Source organism: Mya arenaria, chromosome 17 (genome assembly GCF_026914265.1).
Source record: "Mya arenaria isolate MELC-2E11 chromosome 17, ASM2691426v1".
NCBI lineage: Eukaryota > Metazoa > Mollusca > Bivalvia > Myida > Myidae > Mya > Mya arenaria.
Window position 1 is genome coordinate 44,140,297 of NC_069138.1, and position 20,897 is coordinate 44,161,193.

General features: G+C 34.0%; 1 protein-coding gene across 1 annotated transcript in view; it reads right to left on the reverse strand.

Annotated features, from left to right (window-relative positions):
- Window positions 1-12,291: 12,291 nt before the first annotated feature.
- Window positions 12,292-20,897, reverse strand: part of LOC128223519 (interferon-induced protein 44-like) — a 29,627-nt gene continuing 21,021 nt past the window's right edge. Inside the window, exons 3-7 of the mRNA XM_052932797.1 lie at window positions 15,542-15,636; window positions 14,949-15,146; window positions 14,473-14,616; window positions 13,629-13,800; window positions 12,292-13,384 (exon numbers count right to left, since the gene is read on the reverse strand). Coding sequence (XP_052788757.1) covers window positions 13,047-13,384; window positions 13,629-13,800; window positions 14,473-14,616; window positions 14,949-15,146; window positions 15,542-15,636 — 947 coding nt within the window. The 3' untranslated portion in view covers window positions 12,292-13,046. The remainder of the gene's footprint in view (window positions 13,385-13,628; window positions 13,801-14,472; window positions 14,617-14,948; window positions 15,147-15,541; window positions 15,637-20,897) is intronic.

Genomic DNA, 20,897 nt, shown 5'->3' on the forward strand with positions numbered 1-20,897 from the left:
CCCGGATTATTTTATTCAGGCCATTGATAGTTTTAGCAAATGGATTAAATTACGGCACACTACTGCTACAGCTACTGATTCTACTACTATTACTTCTACTACTGCTACTACTGTTCCTGCTGCTGCTGCTGCTGCTGCTGCTGCTACTACTACTACTACTACTACTACTACTACTACTACTACTACTACTACTACTACTACTACTACTACTACTACTACTACTACTACTACTACAACACTACTACTACTACTACTACTACTACTACTACTACTACTACTACTACTACTACTACTACTACTACTACTACTACTACTACTACTACTACTACTACTACTACTACTACTACTACTACTACTACTACTACTACTACTATTACTACTACTACTACTATTACTACTACTATTACTACTACTACTACTACTACTACTACTACTACTACTACTACTACTACTACTACTACTACTACTACTACTACTACTACTACTACTATTACTACTACAACTCATACTACTACTACTACTACTACTACTACTACTACTACTACTACTACTACTACTACTACTACTACTACTACTACTACTACTACTACTACTACTACTTCTACTACTACTACTACTACTACTACTACTACTACTACTACTACTACTACTACTACTACTACTACTACTACTACTACTACTACTTCTACTACTACTACTACTACTACTACTACTACTACTACTATTACTACTACTATTACTACTACTACTACTACTACTACTACTACTACTACTACTACTACTGCGACTACTATTACTACTACTACTACTACTTGTCAGAAAGGAAAAAAATATCATATACCGATATATCTTATAAAGTCCAATCGTAAAGAACAAGAAAGCATTTTGCATAGGATGAATGGCTGATTATTCACGCTACAAAATATATTCGCAACCTAGTCCTATTCGCAAGAAAATAAAAAATGTATTGACAAATGCTATAGTTGACAAATGCTAAAGCCTATTGGGGATTTTTAGAAAGAAAAGCTAGGAAGCAGTTCCCTTCAAAATTGTCAGCCAATGATTTTCTGGCATATTTATAAGCTATAAATGACCCAGACTCTGTATTTTTCAACCTGATGAAGATGTGTTATATTTTAATGAAAGATATTTAGATGGTGAAATGCAGGTAATGTTTGATGAGCTAAACATACCATTTTCATGTGAGGAGATTGTTAAGGCTTGTAAAAAGCTAAATTGATGTAAGTCAGCTGGACCAGACTTAGTGCTAAATGAATTTTTGAAATATGGTGTGAGTTGAACAGTTTTGGATTTCTAGTTCCGTTGCATTAAAATGGTGATGTCGAAAATGTAATTAATTATAGAGGAATTACTTCGTCCAATTCGGAATTGCTTTAAAAAAATAATAAATGATAGATTAAGTTCTTGGGCTGAAACATATCATGTTTGTATATAGAGGCACAGTCTGGCTTTAGAAAGCAGATAAGAACTGTTGACAATATATTTGTGTTACATGGTATCATTGAGCATTTCTCAAACAATAAGAGATATCATTTGCAACCTTTATTGACTTTTGATTATAAAGTGAGAGATAACATGTGGTTTTAACTCATAAATCTTGGTGTTAGAGGAAATATATTAGAAATAGTTAAGTCAATGTATGAAAATGCTGGATCAAGGGTCCGATATAAAAATGAATTAAGTGATGACTTTCCTTGTGTGCTCACCTTTTTTATGTTTTTTATTAACACTTTATGTTTTATGGTTTTGAAGGGGTTAATTTAGAGATGTTAAAAATGTTCCTGTTACTATATGCTGATGATATTGTTATTTTATCAGAATCTGAAAGTGGGTTACAAAATGGATAAGTACTGCCAGAAAGTTATTGTAACAGGTAGAAACTTATGTGTTAATATAAAGAAAACAAAGGTGATGATATTGAAAAAGGTGGCAATGTTAGAAGAAATATTAAATTTATGTACCAAGGACAAAAACTAAAGATTGTAAAGAGTTAATTTATCTAGGCATTGTATTTACACCTGGTGGTACATTCAGTTAAACTTTTGAAACCTTGTCAGAACAAGCTATGAAGGCATTATATAAGCTTAATTCAGATCTAATTAAGTTATCTGGTAGATCAATAAGCCACTAATTGTCATAATTCGATAAACTTATATAACCAGTGCTAAATTATGTCTGTGAAGTCTGGGGGTGATGATCAAACACGTAATGACAATTTATAACATATTGTGTAGATGCTTAGAGAGACTGCCTAATTGTAAATCATGGGTAAAGAGCGTTGGAGCTATTTTACAAACATTAGGATTTAGTGAAGTTTGGTTATTTCAAAATGTTAGTGATGTTGATAAATTTATATATGAATAAAGCAGAGACTGCAATATGTTTATGTACAAAACTGGTTTGCATATATGAATAACTCATCCAGAGCAAAATCATATGTGCTGTTTGCAGAATTAAGTTACAATCTTACTTGTGTGATGAAAATATTGTAAAATGTTGGAAAGCCTTAACGAGGTTAAGACTTTCATCACATAGACTAGAAATCGAGGCCGGTAAATGGCATAAGCCTGAATTTATACCTGTTAATCAACGAAAATGTCAAATGTGTAATATTCTCGAAGATGAGTTTCATTTCTTGTTAAAATGTACATTGTATAATGATTTAAGAAAACAATACATCAGTAAATATTATTGCAAAAGACCAAATGTACTGAAATTTGTTGAACTTATTGCCAGGGATAGGAAAGCTACATGTAGAAAATTATCGATGTATCATGTATAACGTACATAAAACTTTTTAATTAAAAAATACGTTTGTTTATATTTAACATAAGTAATAAGTTTATATTTATATAGCAGCCATTGTCTTCTCACTGTGATAGTATAATAGTATTACATATATTATAGTTTGAATTATAAAATAATATAGTGTAAGTTAATGTAAAAAATTGTATCTATGAAATTGTATTTGACCACTGATTTATGAATTGTTATGATATGTGTATATATGCATACTTTTTGTATGCTCATGGGCCTATTGCTTTTATGCATTTGAAATAAACTAAACTATGCGTAGCATCAAAGATAAGTTTTACAGCTTAACAAAGGTTTGCATAATAATAGTGGTAGTTCCTGTCATTAACAAATGTTGAAATCGAATATTTGTCCGTAAAACATGCATTTATAAATTAAAGAAAATGTAACGTTGCCCTTTTATGCCTTACAGCAGAACAATGTACTGGTTAGCGACCTATTATTCGCCCGTACCACTTTTTCGCCCACCCAGTTAAAACCAGTCAAAACGATATATTTTGAACAAACCAGTCCGGCGTTTCATTGCAGCACCTTTTTTGACAGATATCAGCTGTTTTCTGCGTTCCAATGTAAGTAGTTTGTGGAATTCTACCCAAATAAACATTATTATACTTCTGATCTTTTAAACAGCACGCGGGGGATGCCGTCAAATCAAATACCATAAATTACTGTATTTTAAGTTCAATTTGCAAGAAAATGGTGAAACCTAAAAACGGGACAATAAAGAAGATGGTAAAAACGGTGAAGTTATCGCCAACTTTTTCGTCCAAGGGAGTCAACTCAAATTGAATTTATTATTATATTTTGTACGTACATGAATTGTCCCTCTTTGTATGTGTTCTAATGGGCTTTTAACTAATTTGAGCGGCAGCCAAGATGAATAGTCGCTTACTTGCGGAGTGGTTGAATTTCTAAATGTAAGTTTGATTTAAACATTTTTTAGAATGCCTTACAAAACATACAGTCACGAAGCACTTGCTCTGGCTATTTCGGCCGTGCGTCGAAATGTATTAAGTCAGAGGGCGGCAGCCGCACAGTACGGTGTTCCAAGATTTACATTTAGGGATGGCGTTGGTCAGAAGAAGAAAGGAACGCAAACCGGTCAAAGTAGAATGCTGACTGATGTCGAAGAGCGGGCTTTGGTAACGTATCTGATCTATATGGCTAACCAGTGTCTACCGCATACACGAAACATTGCTAGGTGTTACATACGGGACATCATTGTTGATTCAGGTACGTAAAAGTGGACGAAAGTTTAAACTATGCATCATGCTTTCATTTGACCAACATCACATGTATAACGGTGACTTGCCATGCGTACACGTATTCTTAAGCACACTTTAAAATTAAATTACGCATGTTTTTTTTTTATTAAGGCCGGGCTACATTGTTCAATATGAAGGATGGTCCATCGGACAAGTACTTCCGACAGACGTTTGCACGGCATCCAGACATAACGGAGAAGAGGGCAGAGACTCTGGACAAGGCGAGAAAGTCGATGTCAACCCAACAGACTATTGACGACTTTTTCGATCTTTATGGGCAACTGTTGGACGATTACGATCTTCGCGATAAGTCTGAGCAGGTGACAAAATTAATTATGCTGTTTTACACATTTCAGTCATGTGTCTGCAAGTGGTCGCATATTACCTCCTTTGATTATATTTCCGGTACGAATTTCTTTATTATCTGTGTACGTTGTTACATGTGCAGTGTTATGAATCCTCATGCAACACACTAGATCGTGTGTGTTATTTTGTAAGTATAATACGCGACAAAAATGTATATTTATATATTATGACTTATTCACTGGTTAATTAACTGGTTTTAAACAACAGATGTAGCTATGGAATACAGATGAAGTAAATGTACAACTATAGCTGTAATCGGTGTCTCACTATTGTTAACCACCTTCGAGCCACTTCGCACGCCATATTCTAGCAACTCTACCGTTTATTGTTAAAACCATTACTAGTATGTATATCAAGCCGAAAACTTCTTATTCGTCGTCGGCCTTAACACTGGTATTTGTATGTCAAGTAAACGTTTTCACATCCTTCTTCGATGAGTCTTAATCCGAGGAGAAAAATCTGTGTTTTCTATAATGAAAATACTAAGATCAGGACCAAGGCATGTATAGATAAACAGAACCTTTTTATAAATCAGTATTAAGCCCGGATTATTTTATTCAGGCCATTGATAGTTTTAGCAAATGGATTAAATTACGGCACACTACTGCTACAGCTACTGATTCTACTACTATTACTTCTACTACTGCTACTACTGTTCCTGCTGCTGCTGCTGCTGCTGCTGCTGCTGCTACTACTACTACTACTACTACTACTACTACTACTACTACTACTACTACTACTACTACCACTACTACTACTACTACTACTACTACTACAACACTACTACTACTACTACTACTACTACTACTACTACTACTACTACTACTACTACTTCTACTACTACTACTACTACTACTACTACTACTACTACTACTACTACTACTACTACTATTACTACTACTACTACTATTACTACTACTATTACTACTACTACTACTACTACTACTACTACTACTACTACTACTACTACTACTACTACTACTACTACTACTACTACTACTACTACTACTACTATTACTACTACAACTCATACTACTACTACTACTACTACTACTACTACTACTACTACTACTACTACTACTACTACTACTACTACTACTACTACTACTACTACTACTACTACTTCTACTACTACTACTACTACTACTACTACTACTACTACTACTACTACTACTACTACTACTACTACTACTACTACTACTACTTCTACTACTACTACTACTACTACTACTACTACTACTACTACTACTATTACTACTACTATTACTACTACTACTACTACTACTACTACTACTACTACTACTACTACTGCGACTACTATTACTACTACTACTACTACTTGTCAGAAAGGAAAAAAATATCATATACCGATATATCTTATAAAGTCCAATCGTAAAGAACAAGAAAGCATTTTGCATAGGATGAATGGCTGATTATTCACGCTACAAAATATATTCGCAACCTAGTCCTATTCGCAAGAAAATAAAAAATGTATTGACAAATGCTATAGTTGACAAATGCTAAAGCCTATTGGGGATTTTTAGAAAGAAAAGCTAGGAAGCAGTTCCCTTCAAAATTGTCAGCCAATGATTTTCTGGCATATTTATAAGCTATAAATGACCCAGACTCTGTATTTTTCAACCTGATGAAGATGTGTTATATTTTAATGAAAGATATTTAGATGGTGAAATGCAGGTAATGTTTGGTGAGCTAAACATACCATTTTCATGTGAGGAGATTGTTAAGGCTTGTAAATAGCTGAATTGATGTAAGTCCGCTGGACCAGACTTAGTGCTAAATGAATTTTTGAAATATGGTGTGAGTTGAACAGTTTTGGATTTCTAGTTCCGTTGCATTAAAATGGTGATGTCGAAAATGTAATTAATTATAGAGGAATTACTTCGTCCAATTCGGAATTGCTTTAAAAAAATAATAAATGATAGATTAAGTTCTTGGGCTGAAACATATCATGTTTGTATATAGAGGCACAGTCTGGCTTTAGAAAGCAGATAAGAACTGTTGACAATATATTTGTGTTACATGGTATCATTGAGCATTTCTCAAACAATAAGAGATATCATTTGCAACCTTTATTGACTTTTGATTATAAAGTGAGAGATAACATGTGGTTTTAACTCATAAATCTTGGTGTTAGAGGAAATATATTAGAAATAGTTAAGTCAATGTATGAAAATGCTGGATCAAGGGTCCGATATAAAAATGAATTAAGTGATGACTTTCCTTGTGTGCTCACCTTTTTTATGTTTTTTATTAACACTTTATGTTTTATGGTTTTGAAGGGGTTAATTTAGAGATGTTAAAAATGTTCCTGTTACTATATGCTGATGATATTGTTATTTTATCAGAATCTGAAAGTGGGTTACAAAATGGATAAGTACTGCCAGAAAGTTATTGTAACAGGTAGAAACTTATGTGTTAATATAAAGAAAACAAAGGTGATGATATTGAAAAAGGTGGCAATGTTAGAAGAAATATTAAATTTATGTACCAAGGACAAAAACTAAAGATTGTAAAGAGTTAATTTATCTAGGCATTGTATTTACACCTGGTGGTACATTCAGTTAAACTTTTGAAACCTTGTCAGAACAAGCTATGAAGGCATTATATAAGCTTAATTCAGATCTAATTAAGTTATCTGGTAGATCAATAAGCCACTAATTGTCATAATTCGATAAACTTATATAACCAGTGCTAAATTATGTCTGTGAAGTCTGGGGGTGATGATCAAACACGTAATGACAATTTATAACATATTGTGTAGATGCTTAGAGAGACTGCCTAATTGTAAATCATGGGTAAAGAGCGTTGGAGCTATTTTACAAACATTAGGATTTAGTGAAGTTTGGTTATTTCAAAATGTTAGTGATGTTGATAAATTTATATATGAATAAAGCAGAGACTGCAATATGTTTATGTACAAAACTGGTTTGCATATATGAATAACTCATCCAGAGCAAAATCATATGTGCTGTTTGCAGAATTAAGTTACAATCTTACTTGTGTGATGAAAATATTGTAAAATGTTGGAAAGCCTTAACGAGGTTAAGACTTTCATCACATAGACTAGAAATCGAGGCCGGTAAATGGCATAAGCCTGAATTTATACCTGTTAATCAACGAAAATGTCAAATGTGTAATATTCTCGAAGATGAGTTTCATTTCTTGTTAAAATGTACATTGTATAATGATTTAAGAAAACAATACATCAGTAAATATTATTGCAAAAGACCAAATGTACTGAAATTTGTTGAACTTATTGCCAGGGATAGGAAAGCTACATGTAGAAAATTATCGATGTATCATGTATAACGTACATAAAACTTTTTAATTAAAAAATACGTTTGTTTATATTTAACATAAGTAATAAGTTTATATTTATATAGCAGCCATTGTCTTCTCACTGTGATAGTATAATAGTATTACATATATTATAGTTTGAATTATAAAATAATATAGTGTAAGTTAATGTAAAAAATTGTATCTATGAAATTGTATTTGACCACTGATTTATGAATTGTTATGATATGTGTATATATGCATACTTTTTGTATGCTCATGGGCCTATTGCTTTTATGCATTTGAAATAAACTAAACTATGCGTAGCATCAAAGATAAGTTTTACAGCTTAACAAAGGTTTGCATAATAATAGTGGTAGTTCCTGTCATTAACAAATGTTGAAATCGAATATTTGTCCGTAAAACATGCATTTATAAATTAAAGAAAATGTAACGTTGCCCTTTTATGCCTTACAGCAGAACAATGTACTGGTTAGCGACCTATTATTCGCCCGTACCACTTTTTCGCCCACCCAGTTAAAACCAGTCAAAACGATATATTTTGAACAAACCAGTCCGGCGTTTCATTGCAGCACCTTTTTTGACAGATATCAGCTGTTTTCTGCGTTCCAATGTAAGTAGTTTGTGGAATTCTACCCAAATAAACATTATTATACTTCTGATCTTTTAAACAGCACGCGGGGGATGCCGTCAAATCAAATACCATAAATTACTGTATTTTAAGTTCAATTTGCAAGAAAATGGTGAAACCTAAAAACGGGACAATAAAGAAGATGGTAAAAACGGTGAAGTTATCGCCAACTTTTTCGTCCAAGGGAGTCAACTCAAATTGAATTTATTATTATATTTTGTACGTACATGAATTGTCCCTCTTTGTATGTGTTCTAATGGGCTTTTAACTAATTTGAGCGGCAGCCAAGATGAATAGTCGCTTACTTGCGGAGTGGTTGAATTTCTAAATGTAAGTTTGATTTAAACATTTTTTAGAATGCCTTACAAAACATACAGTCACGAAGCACTTGCTCTGGCTATTTCGGCCGTGCGTCGAAATGTATTAAGTCAGAGGGCGGCAGCCGCACAGTACGGTGTTCCAAGATTTACATTTAGGGATGGCGTTGGTCAGAAGAAGAAAGGAACGCAAACCGGTCAAAGTAGAATGCTGACTGATGTCGAAGAGCGGGCTTTGGTAACGTATCTGATCTATATGGCTAACCAGTGTCTACCGCATACACGAAACATTGCTAGGTGTTACATACGGGACATCATTGTTGATTCAGGTACGTAAAAGTGGACGAAAGTTTAAACTATGCATCATGCTTTCATTTGACCAACATCACATGTATAACGGTGACTTGCCATGCGTACACGTATTCTTAAGCACACTTTAAAATTAAATTACGCATGTTTTTTTTTTTATTAAGGCCGGGCTACATTGTTCAATATGAAGGATGGTCCATCGGACAAGTACTTCCGACAGACGTTTGCACGGCATCCAGACATAACGGAGAAGAGGGCAGAGACTCTGGACAAGGCGAGAAAGTCGATGTCAACCCAACAGACTATTGACGACTTTTTCGATCTTTATGGGCAACTGTTGGACGATTACGATCTTCGCGATAAGTCTGAGCAGGTGACAAAATTAATTATGCTGTTTTACACATTTCAGTCATGTGTCTGCAAGTGGTCGCATATTACCTCCTTTGGTTATATTTCCGGTACGAATTTCTTTATTATCTGTGTACGTTGTTACATGTGCAGTGTTATGAATCCTCATGCAACACACTAGATCGTGTGTGTTATTTTGTAAGTATAATACGCGACAAAAATGTATATTTATATATTATGACTTATTCACTGGTTTATAATTTATCCTTTAAATGGGTCACATCCTCATCGACACTATCATGATGGGATTCCTGACTCTTGTTTGTTCGTGGTCAGTGGGTCAGGTTTCATTAACACAGACCTCTACCATCAATGGTTTATAAAAATATTCTTGGCAAAATGTGGGAGCGTACGACCAGTCCTGTTGATCATGGACAACCATGATGCCCATATTAATTTGCACACGATCAAGGCCGCCATTGAAAATGATGTGGTGTTGCTAGGACTGCCCGTCCACACGACCCAAATACTACAGCCGCTGGATGTAAAGGTATTTTTATCTGATCTATATTACCAAGCATATTATCCATTTACCTTGAATATAGTACCTGGATTGCTAAACTATTGATTCATTTTCTGTTCCAGGTTATTGGTCCATTGAAGGTTCGATTTTCAAAGCTGGCGAAGAATATTTGGCACATTGCCAGTACTGTAACTTTGGGTAAGGCAAAATTTCCAATAGTTTTGCACCATGCAATTGACCAAGCCAGCCCTGCTTCAATCAGAGAAGCGTTCAGACAGGTCTTAACTAGTAGATCCACTTTTCGCCCAAGGTAACTAATGTCTTATACTATTACCAATTGTGTAAACAATTGTATAATTTAGTTTGGCGTGACTCACATTGAATATAGTTGTCTTTGTAAAAAAAACATTGTTTCAAAGACAGAGTGGTGTTAATTAAGCCCTTCATTTACCAGGTGTAACTGGGACATCGGCGGAGACGTGCCCAACCTGTGGAGTCTTCAGGGTAAATCCACTAGTAGCGCAGGAGCTTATACCCGAATCGTTAGGCCACATCCTCGTACCCCCTAGAATGTCACCGATGCAGGCGAAACGGCGGAAAAGCAAGCTCGCATACTGACAGAGGAGGAAATGTTGAATGAGCTCCAGGTAAAATTATTTTGTACTTTACATCGCTTTTTGATAAACAAGTGATATACAATTATGACGGCATGCACTATATATATTGTTCCTGTACTGAATTACAGAAGTGTTTAGAAGAAATATATTAAATGATATAAGAACAATTAGAATATATCATTGTTCTATGTACGCACATAAATATACAAATTATTAATACTGGTATGAATCGTTCGATATTGAAGGAAAGGGAACTTGAACAAAAACGCATCCTGGAGGAAAAAGAAAAAAGAAAACAGGACATGGCCGAGAGAAAACTGCAAAAAGAGAAAGAGGCAATGGAGAGAAAAATGAAATCTGAAGAAAGGAAAAGAAACGCCGTGGAAAAAAGGAAACGAGAGGAAGAGGCCAAACATATTAGACGAGAAGAGAAAGAAAGAAAGAGGTAGAGACAACAAGACACCTTGAAAGGGCAGGTGTATTTTTGTACGGCTGTGATATAAGTAACACGTGGTTCCACGACAGGTGCTTGAACTTGGAAGAAATGGTCAGGGTGTCGGAAAGTTTGAGGGATGGATCTGACTGGTGTGAGGAACAAAAAGTACTGAAGGAGTAGAGGAACACAATATACTGTTAATTGTTAATTTTAAAACAATGTTTTTATAGGTGTTGTTCATTGTTAAATTACCATTGTTAAGTTAAACTTGTTTCTAGTGAAATGGATGATTTAAGGTTAGCTAAATTGGTGAACTATCGATTGATGATTTCACGATTATTGATTGGAATTATCATAGATTGTTTAATCGAATGCATGCTTGGATGCGTGGATGTTTCACTGATTGATTGAATGAATGAATGAATAAATGAATGAATGCATGAATGCATGAATGCATGAATAAATGATTAATTGATGGATTCATTGATTGATTGGATGAATGAATGAATGAATGAATAAATGAATGCATGAATGAATAAATGAATGAATGAATGAATGAATGAATGAATGAATGAATGAATGAATGAATGAATGAATGAATGAATGAATGAATGAATGAATGAATGAATGAATGAATGAATGAATGAATGAATGAATGAAAGAATGAATGAATGAATAAACAAATAAATAAAAAAATCGATTATATTTTCGTTGAAATATATTTTCAGAAATTACCCCAGTTCGGGCCGCACTGTCGTAAGCTCATCGAGTTCAAGGTTATCTATTTATAATAAAACTACTGGAAGTTTATAAATAAGCATACATGATGTTGATCATGTTTCATGAAGGAATCCCAGTAGCTTTTTAAATGTTCTGCAAAAAGAAGACTTACCAAAAACAGGTGAGGTGGCATTTTAATCATATATGGAAGTAAACATATTATAAATCTTGATATTGTTTCGTTTAAAACGGTTTCTTGACTGAAATAATATTAAAACGTTTGAAGATATAGTTTAGAATAAAATATATGAAAAACCTCGTAAGAACAGCGAAATTATGAGGTGGGCGAATAATTGGTACAGTAGGGTGCTTATTTTGGCAAAATTATAGTGGTACTTTGCACGTGGGAATATTTGAAATCCCTTGCTGTTATTCAAAACAATTAACACATTTGTTTAAGGAAGAGCCAACCTGTCTGTGTGTAAACTTTTATTGCAATAGCTATCTTGTGTCAAAAGTAACACAGGAAAAACCTCCGTTTCCGGCCGAAAAGGGGTCGCGAACCATATAGGAAGGTCTTGTTCTTAAACACTAGTCAAAATAAAAGTTTAATGTTCTGTTTTACACATTTTTGAATATTCCAAAATAATATATTTGGTGAGCATGCAAAGGGACATATTGTTACCTAAAATACACCTTCCGCATCGCTGTTTTTATAATACGCATGATTCGATTACTGTTTAACAAGACAAAACAATAGTTCTAGTTCAAATATTGAGAAAATGCATGTTAACAGTCCACTGACAATGAACAATTTCAATATACAATCTTTATTTATACATTTCAGCAATACGGCATATTTTCATTTAAGCTTTGCATAATATTTAAATATTATTTTCACACAATGAAAGGATAAAGTAAATAAAAATTGTTGCAACTCATCACAGATAACGTTTTTATCGTTTCAATTAAGTTCAAATATTAAATTATTTATAAAGAATACCTTAAATGCTGCACAGTCGAAGAAGGATGGATCAGAAACGACATACATTTTTCCCGTCAGCAATATAAAATGTAACTGTCGAGTAAGTATATGCAATTTTAAAATATGATATATAAAAATAGGTATGTGACATACATTATTAAATTACATAAGGATAGTTTACAACGAAGGTCAGTCTAATAAATGACAGTTTGTGTTAAAGACAACACGGATGGACACTAAATGGACAGTCCAAGACCTAATGACCTGTTTAAAGTACTTCAATGCTATATTGACATAATGTCTCTTTGTTAAGAGTCAAAGCAATACATGTATGCGATTATGTGTATATATATGTTTAGAATGTCTTCGGTTTGAATTAGGCGAAATCCGAAGCTGCTTCAGCCTCAGACTCGTCGCTATCGGAGCACACCAAACTTTCCGAGCAAATGTCCCGAATGCCATCCATATAATCCTCAGCGAAGTGCAATATTTTCTGTAAAGCAAGAAGAGCCAAAATATCCACTTCTTCTCGTACCTCCGTTTCCTCCTCATAATTCTTTACAGGCAGAATGCTGTACTTCGGAAGGCCAAATTTTGTCGAAGCCTTCTCCACGACCTCTTGTATCGTTCGACTATGTAAAGCACGTTGAGGATTTTCCTTCACGTTGTTATCGGCAATATCGATCTTGGTAAGAAGCAATGCCTGTTTTGTGTCTAACAATACAAGATATGCAATCAGTGCATATATTTAAAAAGTATTGGCCAATCTTCAACGTCTTAATAAAAACGTACCTTTCAAAATGTCTTCATTTATATCATGATCGGATTGAGAATCTTAAGAAATCAAAAGCTATCAAGACCATTTTTTGTTTACAAAATTGTAAAACCTCCAGCAATGAATAAATAAATGTTTAAAGAAATAAAAACAAAAATAATGCTACTTATGATTTGCACCTACTTCCACGTGCGGTAATTCTGACGAACTCCCTCATTGTTTCCATCACACCTAGGTCGAGTTTATCCAAAGTTGAAGCATCAATAACAAAAACGACACAATGTACCTTCTCTGCTAACGATGGTTTCAGAACGAACGCTTTATCTTCCAGTGCAATGGATGTCTCCGCATTGAACTAAAAGGATTGTTTTTTTCAAGTTATACATACATATAGTGAGCTACTGTTTAGCTGACATTCCTAAACGGTAAAGTATATGTTATGTTTTATTCGTTATAGAAAGACTTGCTAGCTATTGTCTCGAAGCAGAATCATCGTTACATTTTGGCTCCGGGGTAGTTTCCATTGCATAAGTTATTGTAAACTGCGAAAATCGAGCTATACGTACACCCAATGTTATATTAAAAATGATGAACTTTTTCAGTTGTACATTCACGTAGTCACTCAAAACTTACATAAGCCTTATGAAGATAATATAAATAAGTTTTTTTTTATAAAAACATGCTTTGGGTATGTTTTGAGCCTGAAAAAATATGTTTCTCCATCCTCAGTATGACAGATCACGCGCCAGATCGATATATTTGAATTTTAGAAGGGCACTGTCAAAATAAGATATATAAATAACAACATATTAAAACAAAACTATTTTAAATCAGCAATGTGTCTCGAGAACTATCTGACATTGACTGCCTATAACTGCGCGTCATTACGACAACCAACAATGAATGCAGTATTTCCTATAGTGCATAAAACAACATTTATTGTCAAATTTCAAATTGTGCACATCAAACCCTATCCTGTTAGGCTAGGATTTGCGATGTTTAAGCTTCGTATCTCAAATTATAGTACCTCGTATTTCTCGGGCATGTGACCGTTCACAATGTAGTCGAACTCTTTCATGTTGATTCCAAGATCTGGCTCCAGACCGCGAGTGTCACAAAGGCGGAAATGGAGAGATGCATTCTTTTTTGTCTTCACATTGTATGCTTGGTACTGTCAAATGTAGTATATTAAAGGTTTAGTGATGCTTACCGAATACGCACTTGATAACAACAATATAAATTCATGCTAGTATTTTTGTTGAAATGACGTTTATATTATATTTTGTTTCTCATTAAACCTGTACGCCTTGTTCATGCTATTTGTAAATGAACAAAAGTATATTTGCTGGTATGAAAAAAAGTCTGAACTTGTTTTTGATCAATTCGGACCAGCAATTTTATGCAGCAAAACATATCTATAACATTTTGAGATTTAAATCAAACCAAACATTTGCATTTTTTCCACAAAATAGTATCATTCCGTGAATCAAAAGCAGCACATACAGATTTCGTAAAGCTATGTCGTTCTTTTCCGCAACCCGCTCTCTGAACAATTCTGCTCTTAAATGCGGAGCACACGGTGTTTACAAAGCTAGACTTTCCAGCGCCGACTGGGCCGATCAGCAAGACTCTGTATTCCTTGAGTTTTAGTTCCGAGTATGGCTGCATTGAAGCGATTTCTTGTAAAAGTTTTTGTCGCAACTACAAATAATCAAACAGGAAACAGAGTTAAAATAATTGCAATTTAACCTTAAATTTTAAATATAAGTCATGTGTATACCAATACTTAATCCGTTTAAAGTTCTTATCTTAACAATCATTACTTAGCCATTTTTTACCAATAATTTCATTGAGAATAAAATTAATGTTTTACTGGACCCAAACCAGAAGTTCTTCTGCAAAATCAGCAACATATACACAATATTTCACAACATTTTAATTTCGTCTTTCTGATTCATTGGGATATTATTATTCCAAAAACATTATTATTGTGCCATGATATATTTTTCAAGTATTGTATTAATAAACATAACAATATCACAAATTATTCAATCTAATTTCTCTTAGAGTGCATATTGATGTTTTTTTTTTATTACCCCATCGCCAAATTCTTCATGTCTTCCCCACGCTGCGACTTCATTGTCGTCAGGTCCTGTTCCTGTCGATGCGGTTGTGGAAGTGGGTGGCTGAACTGCAATTAATACAAAAAGCAACAACAATGTCGTTAGGGACAAGCATGGAGCCGATCTATCTAGCATTCATCTTCTTACAAAGAGCTAAATTTTGAATTGTTCATTTACCATTTTGTCGCTGTTGTTATTATTTTATAAGCAGTAAGAGTACTGTAGTAGTAGTAGTAGTAGTAGTAGTAGTAGTAGTAGTAGTAGTAGTAGTAGTAGTAGTAGTAGTAGTAGTAGTAGTAGTAGTAGTAGTAGTAGTAACAGCAGTAGTAGAATAGGCAGTAGTAGAATAGGCAGTAGTAGTAGCAGAAGGAGTAGTAGTAGTAGTAGTAGTAGTAGTAGTAGTAGTAGTAGTAGTAGTAGTAGTAGTAGTAGTAGTAGTAGTAGTAGTAGTAGTAGTAGTAGTAGTAGTAGTAGTAGCAGTAGTAGTTGTAGTAGTAGTAGTAACAGCAGTAGTAGAATAGGCAGTAGTAGTAGCAGAAGGAGTAGTAGTAGTAGTAGTAGTAGTAGTAGTAGTAGTAGTAGTAGTAGTAGTAGTAGTAGTAGTAGTAGTAGTAGTAGTAGTAGTAGTAGTAGTAGTAGTAGTAGTAGACGTAGTAGTAGTAGAAGTAGGAGTAGTGATAGTTGAAGTTGTAGTTGTAGTAATTGAAACAGTAGTATGTATTTACTATTGTTTATTTCTAAACTCATCACAGACGCTGTATACTTCTAATTCAGTAACTTGCAAATTCCCATTGTGTATCTCGTTCCATGATGATACTCCTGACATGGTGTAGTTTGTTCCAAAGGTACAGCCTCCGTTGAGTTGGTAATACGCCCCTGATTTGTTTATGGTTCCAGAAAAGCTATTAAGGTCATACCCTGCATTCCCACCAAACATTGGACCATACGATGAATTACAAGTTATACTGTATGTAGGATTTGCTATTGGAAACTTTTTTGGCTTTTGGCTACCAGAAAATTGAAGCTGAAACAGAAATGCCTTGTCGTCTCTTGTGGTTGTTCCAATGCTTGACCAACTAGCCGATGTGTAACCACCGTATACGGAACCTTGTTGGTTATAAAACACGTTGACAGTTGGTCCCTGGTAGTCACATTTTTGGTGGAACGTTGACGCGGAGCAACCATCTTTTGAGATGCTGTAAAGAAGGGTGAACTGCCGACGACCGAGTCCTATCCAATCCTCCAATTGCTTTTTGTCACTTTGAGAGAGGATTCCGCCGTCCATAATGATCGTTTCAATTGCAGATTTCTGTTTTGTTAAATGATTTTGCTGTTAAACGTAAAGAAATACAAAGCTCATGAACCGGAATAATAAACAGTGCATTTTCATGTAAAAATGGATAAGTGCAATAAGGCTCATTTGTTGCACCTTTAAATATATTAAAATAATTGCTTATGTGGTGGATCAACATTGTATTAACATTTTAAAACTAAACATCAACCCTATGTTATGGACATACTAATACTAGTATTTTCCCTTCGACTAAATTCATGTGACACCCAGTAATTTACTAACTTAACTCTAAACACTTAAACTTAAAGACAACTGAATGTTGTACACATTATCAAATGCGGTAGTCAAAAAGGCACAAAGCTATTGCATGTAGGCATTAAGCATTTAGACAAATTAACTTACAAATAAAGATGAGAAATGTTATTAAGCAGCACGTAATCATTAACAATCACAGCTCGTATCAAGCAAGTTTCATAACAATCACGAAACAAAATGACAAAAAGCATTTTTTAAGCGGGAACAAATGAAGACAGTAGAGAAGTATTTCGAATTGAAACAATGATTTACATGATAATAATATAGTCGAACCCCGATGGCTCGAACTCACAGGGACCGGCGAAAATACCTCGAGCCTCGAAAATTCGAGTCAAGCGGGATTGTTTACTTTCAGTATAAATAATTCGGTCCTTTACATTTAATTCGAACAAACGAGAAATTCGAGCCAAGCGAGTTCGAGCCAACGGGGTTCGACAGTTATACTGAAAGGCCATTCCAATTGAAACAACTAAAGCGCGAAATCATTCAGGCGTTGAAATACGGTGTAACGGTAAAAGTTTTTGTCCGATAAGGAAAAGCGCACGGTTTGGAAAAGAGAAAAGGTAACTGTGCCAGACCAATGAGCATAAACAACTTTTGACATTTTGTACGTGAAAATCACATGTGCCACCAAATAATGTAGGCGAAATAAAATATATCACTTCCCATTATTCCTTATTCACAACTTGTGTTCTAACCCTAGCGCTCCCAGTCAATAGCAACTCCAATAGCTTTCAAATCACTGCATTTAAAACCATAGGGCCATGACGGCCCTAAAACGCTCACCTAAGCAAAGGGCCACAACATGCGATAAAGCATTAATAAAATGATGCAATTTAAACATATCTTTTTTATGACAATGCTTTGTTTTATTTTTGTAATGGGTCATGCAGTGCAAGGTTTCTTTGAATTTGGCCAGGTAGTTTCAGATATTTTTTTAAAGCAAAACAGTATGTCGGCCTTTATGTTGTTGTTGTGGTTGATCAATCACGAGGCAATGTTGCATTTTTGTAGAGGGTCATGCAATGAACCTTCCTGTGAGGTTTCAGTGAATATGGCCTGGTATTTTTCAGAGGAGATGCTTTTAAAAGCAAAACAGGAAGTTAGTCAGATTGTTGTTGTTGTTGTTGTTGTTGATCAATCGCGACCCCTTGTTTTATTTTTTTAGAAGGTTACCCAACAATGCTTCCTGTAAAGTTTCATTGAATTTGGACTGGTTGGTTAAGAGGAGATGTTTTTGTAAAACTAAACAGGAAGTTGGCCATTTTGTTGTTGTTGATGTTGTTGTTAGTGTTGATCAATCGTGTCCCTTTGTGTTTTTTTTTGTTGAGGGTGACCCAACGAAGCTTCCTGTAAAGTTTTATTGAATTTGGATTGGTAGTTTCAGCGGAGATGCTTTTTAAAGCAAAGCAGGAAGTCGGCCACTTTGTTGTTGTTAATCAATCGATACCCCTTGTTGTTTTTTGTAAAGGGACACCCAATGAAACTTTCTGTGAAGTTTCATTGAATTTTATGAAATTGTTGACGGGCGGTCGGACGGACAGACGGACGGACTGACGGACGGATAAAGAACGATCACAATAGCTTACCTTGATCACTTCGTGCTCTGGTAAGCGAAAACCCACTATAAATGGTAGGATTTAAAAGAATTTATATTTAGTTCTGCTCTGAAATGTTACACACGATTGTTTCAGTTTACTCAAATGCTAGAATTATATTCATACGCGATTCTCAAGTCTACCCTTTTCTGACAAATTTAATAATGATATTTTTAATCAGGAATACATGCCTTGATATTAAACAGTATCATAACGTAAAACTTATTATTGTAATGAAATAAACAATCAGAAAATAAATACCGCTTTAAAGACTTTATAAGACCGCTGATAATCGCGTCTAGATTTTTTTCTCCTTCTGCACTACTTTCATTGTTTTCATACTTACGCCATTGTATGAGGTTTTAACAATGTTCCCGAATGCCATTCGACTGTTTACATTACAAACAATAGAACGAATAAAATAGTCATGTCAAATATAAGCATTATGGGTCAGTTAGGCTATGTTTTTTAGCAATAAAACATAAAAATTAGTCTGTGACACTCATTTATATGCAATTCTTGATATATGATATGTCACGCCCCTTGATAAATGTGTTTAATGAAAGGATATGCAGCTACATTAATTTTCGTCTTAAGCTCATAACAAAAGCATACACAATGCCATCATTCTAATCATATTTTAATCACGTTTTTGAATATCATTTGGTGTAAAAGATCACAAAAAGGTTTATTATTGCATTACATTATATTGACTCATTTATTATTTAAATATAGGTGAACAAGTATATGTTATGCGAGTTGATACATGATACAAGAACACGTTTCTAAGTTTCGACAAAGTCTAGTAAGGGATGGAGAAATGTAATTTTAGGAACCCTTTACAAAACAAATACACGTATATAAAAAGGTAACTCTAGCATTTTGATATTACTATACAGTTAAAACATTTATTTGCACAAATTGTATAATGTTTAAAGGGTACTATTTCTCCCAACCCAGATTAGAAGATCCAAATAAATGGCCATGCTCGAGATATTGCTCACGCCCAAAGAAAAAAAGTACCCGCATGGTATTTCTTTCTTATAGTAATCACCCTATAACCTTGTTTTTCACGTGGACTTCGTAAAACAAGAAACGGTTTGCAGAAAGGGGGCTTTATCTTTCTATATTCTACCGGATATTTGGTGATAAATCACACGAAATATGATTAAATCACCACGAGGCTATATTTGGAATGCCGGTTAATAAAACACTGTAACAAAAGATATGTGGGCCACTGCTAAATTCAACTGAAGATTATTTTAGGTGCTTTTAAACGTTTATTTCTATCTACAATATGTCTGCGTATGTCTGCACGTAAGAGTTGTGGTCGTATGTTTGGTCATTTAGGATCAGTATACAACATTCTGTAAATTTATGTTCGCTTTCAAAACCCGGGCCCCTATTTCCCAAAAAATCTTTAGTTCCCTTATAACAGTAGCAAGATAAGCAAAATATTTTATTTGGTATGAAATGTGTAATATTCTCGTTTTGAAGAGTGTTGAGTCTTTTCAAAGAAATCATATTTTAGATAAATAAGATATTTTTTTGGTGCTTCATAATATCATTTTTATGTAAGATATATTGTTAAATGAAATAAGTTACGTAAGTGAGCTACGCAAACATGTTCCAGGAATTATTCAAGGCTTTTCAATGATACATTCTTTCTGGAAATTTTATCAAGATTCAAAATATTTATTAAAGCAACTTAAACATATACATTCTTCTCGCTACATGATATTATAAGTTAAACAAACATATTATCAACCTGAATATTTTCAGAATAAAACTTGAAAAAAAAAGAAGAAAACAATAAATAATTATATAACATACATCATTCACATTTATCGGTAAAACGTTATGTTTGGTGGTAGCAAACGTATAATTAAATGTCAAACAAATCTATTACATATCGTTCACATCATGTTTGTTTTACTTTTAGCATTTAGAATGCAAATAATTTTTGAGAGTATGCATTTTGTGCCATAATCAGTAAAAAGTATACACTGAGATTAATTAATTAGATAATTAGTAATTAGATATTCCGTTTAAAAAAATGTGAGAAGATGAACTGATAATGATAAGCAATATGACCTTAAACATAACATTTACTCCCTGCATA